Source organism: Chanos chanos, chromosome 8, assembly GCF_902362185.1.
Source record: "Chanos chanos chromosome 8, fChaCha1.1, whole genome shotgun sequence".
NCBI lineage: Eukaryota > Metazoa > Chordata > Actinopteri > Gonorynchiformes > Chanidae > Chanos > Chanos chanos.
In genome coordinates this window covers 40,885,746-40,897,521 of record NC_044502.1, presented here as the reverse complement: position 1 = coordinate 40,897,521, position 11,776 = coordinate 40,885,746, and the positions used below count along the sequence as shown (strand labels likewise).

General features: G+C 42.1%; 2 protein-coding genes across 2 annotated transcripts in view; both read left to right on the top strand.

Annotated features, from left to right (window-relative positions):
* myom3 (myomesin 3) overlaps nucleotides 1-7,667 on the top strand; it is a 32,879-nt gene extending 25,212 nt beyond the window's left edge. Inside the window, exons 19-36 of the mRNA XM_030781454.1 lie at nucleotides 507-688; nucleotides 807-921; nucleotides 1,009-1,165; nucleotides 1,269-1,375; nucleotides 2,361-2,405; nucleotides 2,648-2,784; nucleotides 3,359-3,503; nucleotides 3,690-3,749; nucleotides 4,167-4,234; nucleotides 4,352-4,459; nucleotides 4,705-4,792; nucleotides 5,038-5,076; nucleotides 5,228-5,333; nucleotides 5,751-5,914; nucleotides 6,081-6,117; nucleotides 6,313-6,335; nucleotides 6,451-6,506; nucleotides 6,798-7,667. Coding sequence (XP_030637314.1) covers nucleotides 507-688; nucleotides 807-921; nucleotides 1,009-1,165; nucleotides 1,269-1,375; nucleotides 2,361-2,405; nucleotides 2,648-2,784; nucleotides 3,359-3,503; nucleotides 3,690-3,749; nucleotides 4,167-4,234; nucleotides 4,352-4,459; nucleotides 4,705-4,792; nucleotides 5,038-5,076; nucleotides 5,228-5,333; nucleotides 5,751-5,914; nucleotides 6,081-6,117; nucleotides 6,313-6,335; nucleotides 6,451-6,506; nucleotides 6,798-7,064 — 1,904 coding nt within the window. The 3' untranslated portion in view covers nucleotides 7,065-7,667. The remainder of the gene's footprint in view (nucleotides 1-506; nucleotides 689-806; nucleotides 922-1,008; nucleotides 1,166-1,268; nucleotides 1,376-2,360; nucleotides 2,406-2,647; nucleotides 2,785-3,358; nucleotides 3,504-3,689; nucleotides 3,750-4,166; nucleotides 4,235-4,351; nucleotides 4,460-4,704; nucleotides 4,793-5,037; nucleotides 5,077-5,227; nucleotides 5,334-5,750; nucleotides 5,915-6,080; nucleotides 6,118-6,312; nucleotides 6,336-6,450; nucleotides 6,507-6,797) is intronic.
* Nucleotides 7,668-8,860: 1,193 nt separating this feature from the next.
* fabp10a (fatty acid binding protein 10a, liver basic) lies at nucleotides 8,861-10,379 on the top strand. Its single transcript, XM_030781345.1, has 4 exons — nucleotides 8,861-9,017; nucleotides 9,401-9,573; nucleotides 9,828-9,917; nucleotides 10,253-10,379. Exons 1-4 carry the CDS (start codon nucleotides 8,951-8,953, stop codon nucleotides 10,301-10,303), a joined length of 381 nt encoding a protein of 126 aa, XP_030637205.1. The 5' UTR covers nucleotides 8,861-8,950; the 3' UTR covers nucleotides 10,304-10,379.
* The last annotated feature ends 1,397 nt before the right edge of the window (nucleotides 10,380-11,776 follow it).

Genomic DNA, 11,776 nt, shown 5'->3' with positions numbered 1-11,776 from the left:
TGTATATATGCTATTATGAAAAGACATTGTAAGATAAAGATCAATACTGGCTGTTCTGTTTCCACGGCGTTTCCCTGGTGACAGTACATTGTCATTAATGGGGCACTTCTTTTCTGGCAAGAGCTTTGGGTTCATACACAATACACAAACCTATCAACTTGAGGCAGGAGAGCCTGCCAAATCGATTTTCTCCTTTGGCAAAAATTGATGACTAGAATCTTGATGTTTTATAGCTTTGACGTGTGGGATGATTTTTCATTTGGATAGATGCATCAGAAAGAGTGAGGACTTTGCAAAGTGTTAGAGTAGAGATAGAGATGCAGGGGAGAGCAAAACTTGTGATAGATGAAAATAAAGATGGATGAACAGGGGGATGGATGGATGGATGAACAGAGGGATGGATGGATGGATGGATGGATGGATGGATGAGTTCATAATGAGCCTTTTAGATGGGGAGACCATGTTCCACCTGGCTCTGACTGCAATTTTTCCACAATTCCTGGCAGGTTGCCCATATGACCTGGAACTTAGAGAGGTCCGACAAAACACTCTGGTTCTGCTGTGGGCGGTGCCTGTGTATCAGGGCCAATCACAGATCACCGGCTACGTGGTGGAAATAAGCCAGGGGGAGGAGTCAGAGGACTGGACGGCAGTGACAGAAGAGCTTGTCACAGATACACACTTGAAGGTCTGGGTGCTTTGAACATCTGTGGTTAAGGCTATGCAAATCAATCATTAAATTAAGGCCAGAGAAAAAAAAAACTTTGCTTGATGTCCGAAAATCTCTTTGATATTTCTGCCATCAGGTATCTGGTCTGCTGGCGGGTCAGACATACCGTTTGCGTGTGTCGGCTGTTAATGAAGCAGGCAAAGGCATGGCCTCTCTTCCCACTGAGCCGGTCCTAACCCAGACCAAACCAGGTCAGCTGTGCTTAAAGTTTCAAACCCACATCAGACAGAGCTAATCAAACACCGCTGTGACGCTCCCTGTGTTTCCTTCATCATCAGGAACCAGAGACGTCGAGATTGGAGTCGATAATGACGGGTACATATTCCTGAGCTTTGAGTCGTCTGATGTGAATGAGGGGAGCCAGTTTTTGTGGAGCAAGAACTACACGGAAGCTATCAATGCTGGCAGGGCTCGCATCGAGACGAAAGATAACAAGTATGTTTGGAACATGCTGTACCTTATTAAAAATAAATCTTTTTTTTTTCTTCCACAAAATCGGTAGGAACTCACGATCCGTTCTATACTTTCGTTCGCCCAGATCCACTCTCACCTTCGCTAACGCCTCTGAGGAAGACCTCGGTCTGTATGCTGTGGAGATGAGTGACAACCCAGACATCTCCTCCAGCTATAACTTCACTGCAGAAGGTACATGGTCAAAATGTGGCTTTAACAGCTGTTGGCTGTTTGTGTAGGGCTTTGAACGTTAACTCTGGGAGTCCACAGAACATTCCAGCTCTTATCTACCAGAAACACGAAAAAAAAAATCCAACCTGAGTGGGTATTCTATAAAGCAGAACTTTTAAGTTATCCAGATAAGCAATGGAAGAACAAGCTAAAGAACATTCCTACTGGACAGTCTTAACCTTTGGCTCAAAATCTCATGGGTACGTGAGAAATCCTGCCTTGCAGAACACCCCCGGCCAAAAACTCGATTAGTTCAATCAGTTGAGTCAGAGCAGCGCTTCCTAATCCTGGAAACCCACAACGCTGTACATTTTAAATCTCCCTCTGCTCACACACACGCCCTGATACAACCCATCAGTTTATAAATCAAGGATTTGATTCGTAAAAGCAGGTTTCTCAAAGAAGGGACAGACCTAAATTGTGCCGGGCCTCCACGAAGACACTGGCCCCAAGCATCTAATAGCTCGGAATAACAGTTCGGTGACCATTTTCTCTGCAGAAGCGTGCAAATTTCATGGGTTAAACTGATGTAAAATATATGTCTCCATGATAAGGCAGACAAAAAAACCGACAACAGAGGGAACAATTTGAACTTCATGTAGCTGAAAAAGTCCCTCACTGTTTACTGTCTGCTTAAGACACTGGGCTCATGAATTTTGTCCCCATTTATGTCAAAATATTTCATATACAGCTGTAGTGAAGGACATGACACTTGAACGCCACTCAAAATTAAAGTCTTTAATTTGAATTATAGAAGTATTACAACTTGTACTGTCTCCTTTCATTTTTAACTTGGTTTTCTAATGTTTGTTAGTGACATTGGGCTTACCCCAGCACTGGCATTACATTGCAATGCAATGCAATGCAGTGCACATACTTCTGCCTTTGTGTTGAGGAGCTGCACAGCATTGAATGTGACATTGCAATTCTTCCTCTTGTCCGGCAGATCTGGAGAGACTGACAGAACTAAGCTGGCACATCAGAAACCCATGTAAGTGAGACGAATGAATGCACTTGGTCCTGAAGAAGTGTACAACAGCATTCCTCTACTGCAGTATCCACAGTGACATTTAATCTGGGCAGCAGATAAGCAGCCAAAGAGTCGTTTTCTCAGACTGCGCTCTCCAAGGTTTGGATGCTTATTGTTCCTGTGTTTCTGTCTAACCTCTATCCACTGTGTCCCGTTATCCCACCGCCCCTGGCTGGCTTCCCCCACCCAAACCACGTCCGCAGTGATCGGCCTGAAGTCGGGCTGGCAGGTGGAGGTGTCCGAGCAGGGAGCTGTCCGTCTCTGGCTGCAGACAGAACCTTTATCCGCAGCTGCGGAGCTCCGGCTCATCTTCAACGACAGAGAAATCTCCAGCACCCCTGTAAATAATCTGTGTGGGGGTGTGTGTGTGTGTGTGTGTGTGTGTGTGTGTGTGTCTGTGTGTGTGTCTAACATTTTCTTGTGACACTGTGTGGACTAACTGTGCAGACAAAATACCTGACAAATAGCAACCTTCTGAGGACATTTACTGGTCTCAACTTGGCAAAAACAAAAAGTTGTTTTTTGCAAAACAGAAAGTAATGGTAAACTGCCAAAATATTTATTTGGTCACAGCTAAGGTTACTAATACAACTTTGGTTACTAATAACTATTTACAGTAAAATGGGAGTCAGTCAGAGGTTTCCACTAAGATATACACTCAAATATGTGAGTGTGTGTGTGTGTGTGTGTGTGTGCGTGTGTGTGTGTATGTGTGTGAGAGTGTGTGTGTGTGTGTGTTTTTACAGCTTGACCGCACGCTCACGAGGGCATTACTGGGGGGGGGGGGGGGGGGGGGGTCATTGAACTGCTTCTGTTTCTCACTTTGACATTAAAAACTTCCATCATGTAACTGTGTAACCACGAACCTTTCTGTAAAGCTCTAAACAGAAGTGTGATTACACCGTGACCCACAGGCTCGCAAGATAAACTTTGACAAAGCGAACGGTCTGGTGGAAATCCTATTTGAGCAGCTATCGAGGGAGGACGAAGGCTCGTACACGGCCCAGCTAAAGGACGGCCGCGCCAGGAACCAGTTCACCCTGTGCTTTGTGGATGAGAGTACGTTCAGCAAATTTGATTTCACCAGATAATTCAGTTTATTCCTTCCCACTGATTCAGTTTTTGCCCAATGATGTTTTGTAAAGGGCCCAAAGAGGCTCTGAAATGTAGTCATATCACGATTTTGAGAGCGTAATATTTCCCCTGGATGTCGTCCTTATGTATTCCTGTCTCTGTTGCTGGCAGAGTTCCAACAAACGATGGCCAAGTCTCAGGCTAACAGGAGGGACTGGAAGAGAAAAGCAGGTGAGTGTCCTCACGGTCACCCCCGTCCGTGGCCTCCGTCACCGTACGGCCCTCGACGGCCAATCAAAAGCCAGCATTAAGCAGGTTCAGAGTCTACAATGCGTCATGTTTGCCACACTGCTCTCTCGGTGTGTCTCTGTAAAGATCAGCAGAGATCATCTGTGTTATGCACTGACAGCCCATATGCAGGTCAAAGTATATAAATGCTTTTGGTGTCTTAAAACATCCTATACATTTTGTAATCATGATGCCCAGTATGACCAATAACTTTTTTTTTTTTTTGGGGGGGGGGGGGGGGGGGGGATACCTTGCTCTATAATGAAATTTGAGTGACTCATAAATTGCCTAACACAATAATGACAGGACACAGTCAGCATTCAAACACTTACTTGCCTCCTTTGGTGCGTGATGTTTCAGGGCCTCACTTTGAAGAGTTTTTGTCTTGGAAGGTGACAGAAGACTGCGAACTAGTAATGCGATGCAAGGTAATCGTACATACACTTTCATAATTCAGTGTTCTCTGAATTTGGATTATAATCTGGGTGACATTAGCAGATTATCTTCTGCATTATTTTGATTGATGTGTCTCCTCTCGAGTGCAGGTCACGAACGTAAACAAGGACACAAAGCTGAAATGGTTTAAGGATGGCGCTGAAATCACACAAATTGTTTACGAGCAGAGTGGAGTCAGCACCTTCACTGTTCCACAGGTACCTTATTCCATCCATCTCTCTCTCTCTCACACACACACACACACACTCACAGCATCAGAGCAGACAAAACATATTTCAGATTTTTTTTTTTTTTTTTATGATCACACTCCCAGCTTTAAATCATTAACATGCAGGACACCCTCTTAAATGAAAGGATTACCCTCTCTGCTGAAGAGGCTAAATTTCATTCTTAGTTTGCATTCGACAGCAGTCCACATATCTTATTTTGACTGCTTGTGTAGGTGACTAAGAAGGAGGCAGGTGTGTACAGAGCGGTGGTGTCTGACAGCAGAGGAGAGGATGAAAGCACGCTGGAGCTGCTGGACCAAGGTGTGATATGACAATCACTCAGAAGATGAATAACGGAGCTATCAATGAAAGTCATGTTTTAGTGTTTGTTATTTTCTTATCAACTTTTTTGTATCCTTTTTTTTTTTTTTTTATGCAGCGCTCACAGAAGTTTGTGACAGAATTATTTTGACATAAGAAGTGGAGGTTGTCATAAGTGAATTTATCTAGATGCTCTCTCCCCCCCTCTGTCTCTCTCTCTCTGTCTGTCTCTCTGTTTCTTTCAGAGTTTGACAAGCTTATGCAGCAGCTCTGTAAACAGTGTGGTAGGTTCACAGGAAGGTCCTGACTCATTTTGAAAAATGCTAATGAATTACACGTCAGTCATTACTGTTCACGTTCACCTCTGTTCCCCTTTCTTCCCTCCTCTCCAACTCTCTCTCTCTCCATCTCTCCTTCTCTCTCTTTGTTACACAGCCCTGTCAGCTGGCCCAGTTAGGATTCAATGCACTGCAGAGGGCTTTAAGCTCTACTGCTCTCTGAAGTACTATCTGAGCTACATGAAGACTAGCTGGTTCTTCAAGTGAGTTCTCTCAGTGAAAAGTCTACCTCAAGTACTCAGAGAGAGGCCATGCTGTCGTGCAGAGTCATATTAAACTTACCCTACTCTCCTTCACAAGGATTTACTGTTCAGTCTCAACTTGGGCTTGGGTGACTGATCTATCAGCTACCCAAGCCTTCTTCACCTAACACCGTAGCAGAATCATCTCGTATTTAAAACCCTTAAATCTTGTGGCATTTCCTCACCGTACAGATTCTGTCATTCAGCTGCAACTTTCTCAGGAACTCTTTCGCTCTTGAGAACACTCACATATTTTTTATTTCACTGAGAAAGTCTTGTTGAAAACCCCAACATTTACTTTCATCAGGTCCTGTCGGGCTCTGTGTCACTTTTTCAGATTATAATCTGATTCACGTTGTAATCTGAAATGTGTGGTAGAGAGAAGAGGATTGACCAGGAAGCGAGGACTAAGCCAGGCAGCAGTATGCAGAAGGTTTGGATTGAGATATTTAACCCTACTGAAAATGATAAAGGCAAGTACACCCTGGAAATGTTTGACGGCAAGGAGACACACACGCGCTCTCTGGACTTGTCAGGACAAGGTAAAATGCTCAAAACCTCAAAGCACATCTTTCCCCAGCCAGAAGAAAGCGTAACGCAAGACAAAAAAAAACTATTCATTTTATGTGTTATAAAACACCTTTCAGTAACTCAAATCAAGTTCTTTTTTCTTTTTTTTTTTGTCTTTCTTTCTCTTGTTTTCCGAAGCTTTTGCTGATGCACTGCTGGAGTATCAGAGACTGAAGTAAGTAGGCTGATGTGCTTTGAATACAGGTGTTCTCGCTGCCGTCGGTACAAATGCAATATAAGTCACGCTGTTGCTCTAGACCTCTGGGACAACAGCTTGTTGTGAACTAACAAACGTGTTTGTGAAATACATTATATGACGGCGTGCTTTTTTTTCTTTTTTTTTTGTCATTTTTGTTTTTCCATCTTACAGGCAGGTGGCTATTGCTGAGAAAAGTAAGTATTTGCGTGATCTGAGTCTTTGTTTTCAACTTGATTTACGACGATTAACATGCTTGAGAGTGCAGAGAATGTGCTCTCTATGCTGAATCCTGACTGTCAATGTTTGCAGATCGGGCTAAAATTACAAAGGGACTGCCAGATGTGGTGGCCATCATGGAAGACAAGGTACTTTCTACTCACCCACACTAAAACGATTTCAATTCTTTCTTTTTTTTTTTCGCCTTACAAGAACATCTTCGTGATGAGCTGATGTGATGTGGTGACAACAGTGTGATAACTCTCTCTCTCTCTCTCTCCCTCACACACACACACACATGCACCGTCCCTCTCTCTCACTCTCTCTCACTCTCTCTCTCTCCCTCTCCCTCTCTCTCTCTCTCTCTCACACACACACACACACACACACACACTGTCCCTCTCTCTCTCTCTCTCTCTCTCCTCACCATATCTCCTCAGTCTTTGTGCCTGACTTGTTTTGTTGAGGGTGATCCTGCACCAGAGATGTTCTGGCTGAAGAACGACAGAGAGCTCGTCTCAACCGGCAAGTTCAACATCGCAAACGAGCTGAAATGCTCCACTCTCACCATTAACGACGTGACCATGGAGGACTCTGGCAACTACAGCATCTTCGTCCGCAATAAGTTCGGCATGCAGACAGTCAACGTGACAGTGAGCGTGTATAAACACGGAGAGAAGCCGCGAGCAGACGCCACTGAGATGTAAGGAGAGAGTCACGGAGTGACAGGCCTGTTTGTGCCAAGAGAGGAAAAGGCCATGTCACATTAGTTTAGCCAAGTCATTTAGCGATGTAGTGACCTAAGAACCAATCAAAGGTCTTGTGTCATGTGGAAAGACAAGTGAAAGGTTCACTGAAAGACATAGACAGCTCACTTTTCTGTTGTTGTTTTTTTTTGTTTGTTTTTTTCTTTGGTCTGTTTTCTGCTGTTTTGTAGCGCTGTCCTCGGGGATTAAAAATGAAAACATAAGAAACAAAGACAGAGTTGCAGAGAATATCCTATTATAATGTTACTGAAACAAAAGAACAACAAAAAACAGCGGTAAATGACTGATTCAACACTATATGATTTGTTCTCAATTAGTTGGCACGCTCAGACGCGCCTAACATACCCACAACATTGTAGAAACACTAAGTGTGCTTTGTAAAAATCACAAAAATTCTAACAACTGTAACAGCAATTCATAACGACCATTTATTTACCGGCTTTACTGTCAATAGACATATGTCTCCTTTTTTTTTTCCCCCCTCATAATAACAATATTCCCTGAATGTAACTCAGCAGGCCGAGAGCATGCTGGGAGTGGGTTTTTTTTTTTTTTTTTTTTTTAGTTTTTTTTTTTTTTTTAGCTGACATGTTAAGTGATAATTACATGTCTCTTCCGTGGTATCCGTGCCCTTGTTAAAACCCCGGTCCCCATCCGTGTTATATTATTAGAGATGTCACGTTAGCTGCACATCTGGTTAAAATTACTCCTGCACTCTGAACATGCCTTCCTCTATTACTGTAATTTATTGCAGTGAAGTCAAGATTAAAAGGGCCACTAATTTCATTGTGTAATTGACTAGTGGCGTTCATCCAGCCGCAGGCTCATCGTACTGTAGTCACTGGTTTCCCTAATAAAGGTGTTGGTTCTAAAGCTGGTTGTCCCAAAGTTGAATGCGAGTTCATGTCGTTCTTATTTTTTTGTTTCTTCGACTATTGTTTTGTGAGATTCAACAAATGATGAGATTTTTTCTCGCAACATCTCTTTTTTTTTTTTTTTTCCAAATTGGGTTGTTTCATAATAGTCTGAGCGAAGACTAGTTGTGTAGCATTATGCAAGCAGAAGCCATTTTGTCTGAACACATAAAAAAAAAAAAGCAAACAGTGAACAGTGTCATTCACCTCTCCCCTTAAACAGTGGAGTAATTTTTGTCTATTGATTTCTGGGTATAACCGCAGGTTTAGTGTTAAAATTTCCATACTGGTCCTTTGTGTTCTGATTTTTGCATATGTTGTAATATGAAGTCAGTTTCACAAATCAACTGTAGGCTCACACAGTACATGCAGGTTTGCAGAGCAACCATGCAAATTTACGCTGGCTTATCTGGTTTAACTCAGAAATTTCTTGTTTTGTTTCAATTAAGTAATAAACCTGTTACCACAATCAGATGAATCAGAATTGATCTAGAGTTAAAAATAAGCACCACTCATTATCATTTAAAAACACAGAGGCTTCCTTTACAGTCAAGGGAAAATAACAATAACTCTCTCTTAAATGAAAACTGATTCAAAATCAGTTCAAACCATTTGCACTAACCTGGCTAATTTACTGTGCTGATATGTTGGTGTTTGGTGTTTTAAAGTGATTGAAACTTTGTAGACCACTAGGGTTACCAAAAAATGAACGGTAGGTTATTCAAACAGAGGGCATGACTCCAAAAACTGTTAATGATTTCAGACCAAATGAGAAGAGGGTGGGGTCTATTTTTCACTGCTATAAGTACAGGAAGGGGAACATATCCCTTCTCTACACTGTGTTGAGCTTCACACAACCGTCTCAGTTCCTGCCTTTGTGGTGAAGGAAAGATCGGACCCGTATAAGCAGACATGGCCTTCAGTGGAACGTGGCAGGTGTACGTTCAGGAGAACTACGAGGAGTTCCTCAGGGCTATCTGTGAGTGTCTGGACTCTGAGATTTATCTCAACCACACCATAGAGCTAAAAAACTTGAGGGGTAGACAATTTTTCTTCTTGCAGGATTTTGTCACAGTCCCAAACTTGATTTCACCATTAAGCAACGCTTCAAAGCCTTGATTTTATGTGGAGAGCGTGTTCAGGGGCTGAAACAAAATCTTGCATAAACAGAAGTGGACTGTTCTCTATGTTTGGCTTAACTGAATGTTTTGAGAAACTAATCAACATAGATTACAATATTCATTTTACGTTAGGCAGGTCCAGATGCACTATTATCAACAGCATAAAAATCCTCCTCCAGTATTGCATAAACACATTGCATTTTGCGACTAATTTACAGTCTTTTGTGTCTTTTTCCAATAGCACTGCCAGAAGAAGTCATCAAGGTAGCCAAAGATGTCAAGCCTATAACCGAGATCCAACAGAACGGCAATGACTTTGTCATCACATCCAAGACACCTCGTCAATCTGTCACAAACTCCTTCACCATCGGCAAAGAGGCTGATATCACCACCATGGACGGCAAGAAGCTCAAGGTATGTGATAAACTTTACCTTGACCTGTATGAATTAGTAAACCGATAACAACGCTATGCCTCACTATGTTGACTTACTTTAAAGTAACCATTTCTTAATGTGCACCATAAATAACATTAACCATAATCCCGTCCACTGAGGCTCTGTACTATGGTTCTATGTTGTGTCATAATTTTGTCAAATTCCATCACAACCGGAGAGTCCTCACTTTGTTTGTATGAGAAACTCATCCTTTCTCTCTCTGTTTGCCTCAGTGCATTGTCAAGATGGAGGGAGGCAAACTCGTCTGTCAGACCGACAAGTTCTCACACGTGCAGGAGATCAAGGGCGGAGAGATGATTGAGGTTTGTACTGATGGCCACAAAAGTCAATGTCTATATCTGCATGCCTGTTTATATGCCCATTCATTCAACCTCTAAGGTAACTTGACCTCAGAAACATTCTCATGCCATATTCATGAAGTATTAGCCTGTCGTGATGTTGGCTTTGAATTTGGTTGTTCACACATCAGTGAATTTGTCAATGAAAATAGACACTGCATAGTTGTATGTATTAAGGTAAAGCTTGTTCAGGAAGCAGTCATTCATGAAAACTTCCTTCTACCTAAACATCATATCAAAATTTGAAATGTAACGGTTCCCTGTTTCTAAAAGACACCCTCCTTTTTCTACATTTCCAGACTCTTACAGTGGGAGGAACTACAATGATTAGGAAGAGCAAGAAGATCTGAGGTGACCCTGACAGAGGTGTGACGGCGGAAAGAATCTGATTGGCTATTTAAATAAAAACATTATTTGATTGGATGACTCAATGTGTGATGATATAAATGTCCTTCTCATTATTTGATTCCATCTTTAGTGCATTCCAGACACACTCATTTCAGAGTACAGCAACCTAAATCATTCCTTACCTACTTCTCTGAGGTGAAACCTATCAAACATAGAATTATATGAGAACATAATGAGTGAGTTAATACAACACGTCCATGTTGGCAGTCAGCAAGTTTTCCACATAACATAATTTGATTCATGCATAATACGAGCTGGCCACTGCCATTTAACACCAAAAAAAGAAGAGAGAATATTTACAAAGCCGGTTCATAAATATGACACTGGTCCATAACTGCTCTCAATGAGAATCAAACTGCTATTGAACAAATGCATTGGAAATACACTGTGGTCATTTTGGATGCTGTATCTGCTGGTTAAGGGAGCGACAGTTCGGATACAAATAAAGTCGTCTGTACTATATGACCCAAGAAATTCATATTTAAACGCACAGAAACAAGGCAAAAGTAACAAGGCAAAAAACACTGAAGATCCCACATATCTTTCATGCGTTCTTTTCACGCTAATAGTTAATATTCAAGGCATGACAATACAATAATCAGTGCAAAACAGTCACACAATGATGATATCTAAATTATTTGTAATGACCAAATCCACCAGTTGGCTGATAAGGAGTATTTTACAATTATCACTTGATCAAAAAAATTGTCTTCCTCTCTCTCTCAGAGGATCCTGCACTCCACTATTTTACCTTTTATAAGAATTTCAAGCTCTCTGTTTGTTTTTTGGGTTTTTGTGTGAGTGTGTGTGTGTGTGTGTGTGTGTGTGTGTCTGTATGTGTGTAAAGTTCAGCGGGCCTCTCAGTATGTTTGGAAACCCTGGAATGACTGCAGACTAGGGTGAACCAGCATGCTCAGTGAGTTTTTACAAATGCTTATGACACACATGACGTCTCTCTAGTATTCTCATAACCTCCACACATCTCTCTTGACAGCCAGTCAAGCCCGGTCTCTTTAAATGTAAATGTAATGTAAATCTCCATGATCGCACGCACACACTTTGAACAGTGAATTTGTCCTCTGCGTTTAACATCCAACACACCAGTAGTGAACACACACACCAGACGCAGGAGCAGTGGGCAGCATTCCTTGTGCCCGGGGAATCGAACCGGCGGATGTTGGTGCTGGGAATCGAACCGGCAACCTTCTGGTCACGAGCCCGGCTCTCTAACCTTTAGAAAAAGAAAACCGAGGAATGAAAGAGCAGAGTGATTGAGACGTTCAGCCTTTTGCAGACAATTCAGTGCTAATAAAAATCTCGAACCTTTCAATGTTTCATCATAGATAGTGAAAGTGAAATGTCAAGCACTTAGCATGTCTTGAATGAATACCATGCATATGCAAAAGGTTTCAGGC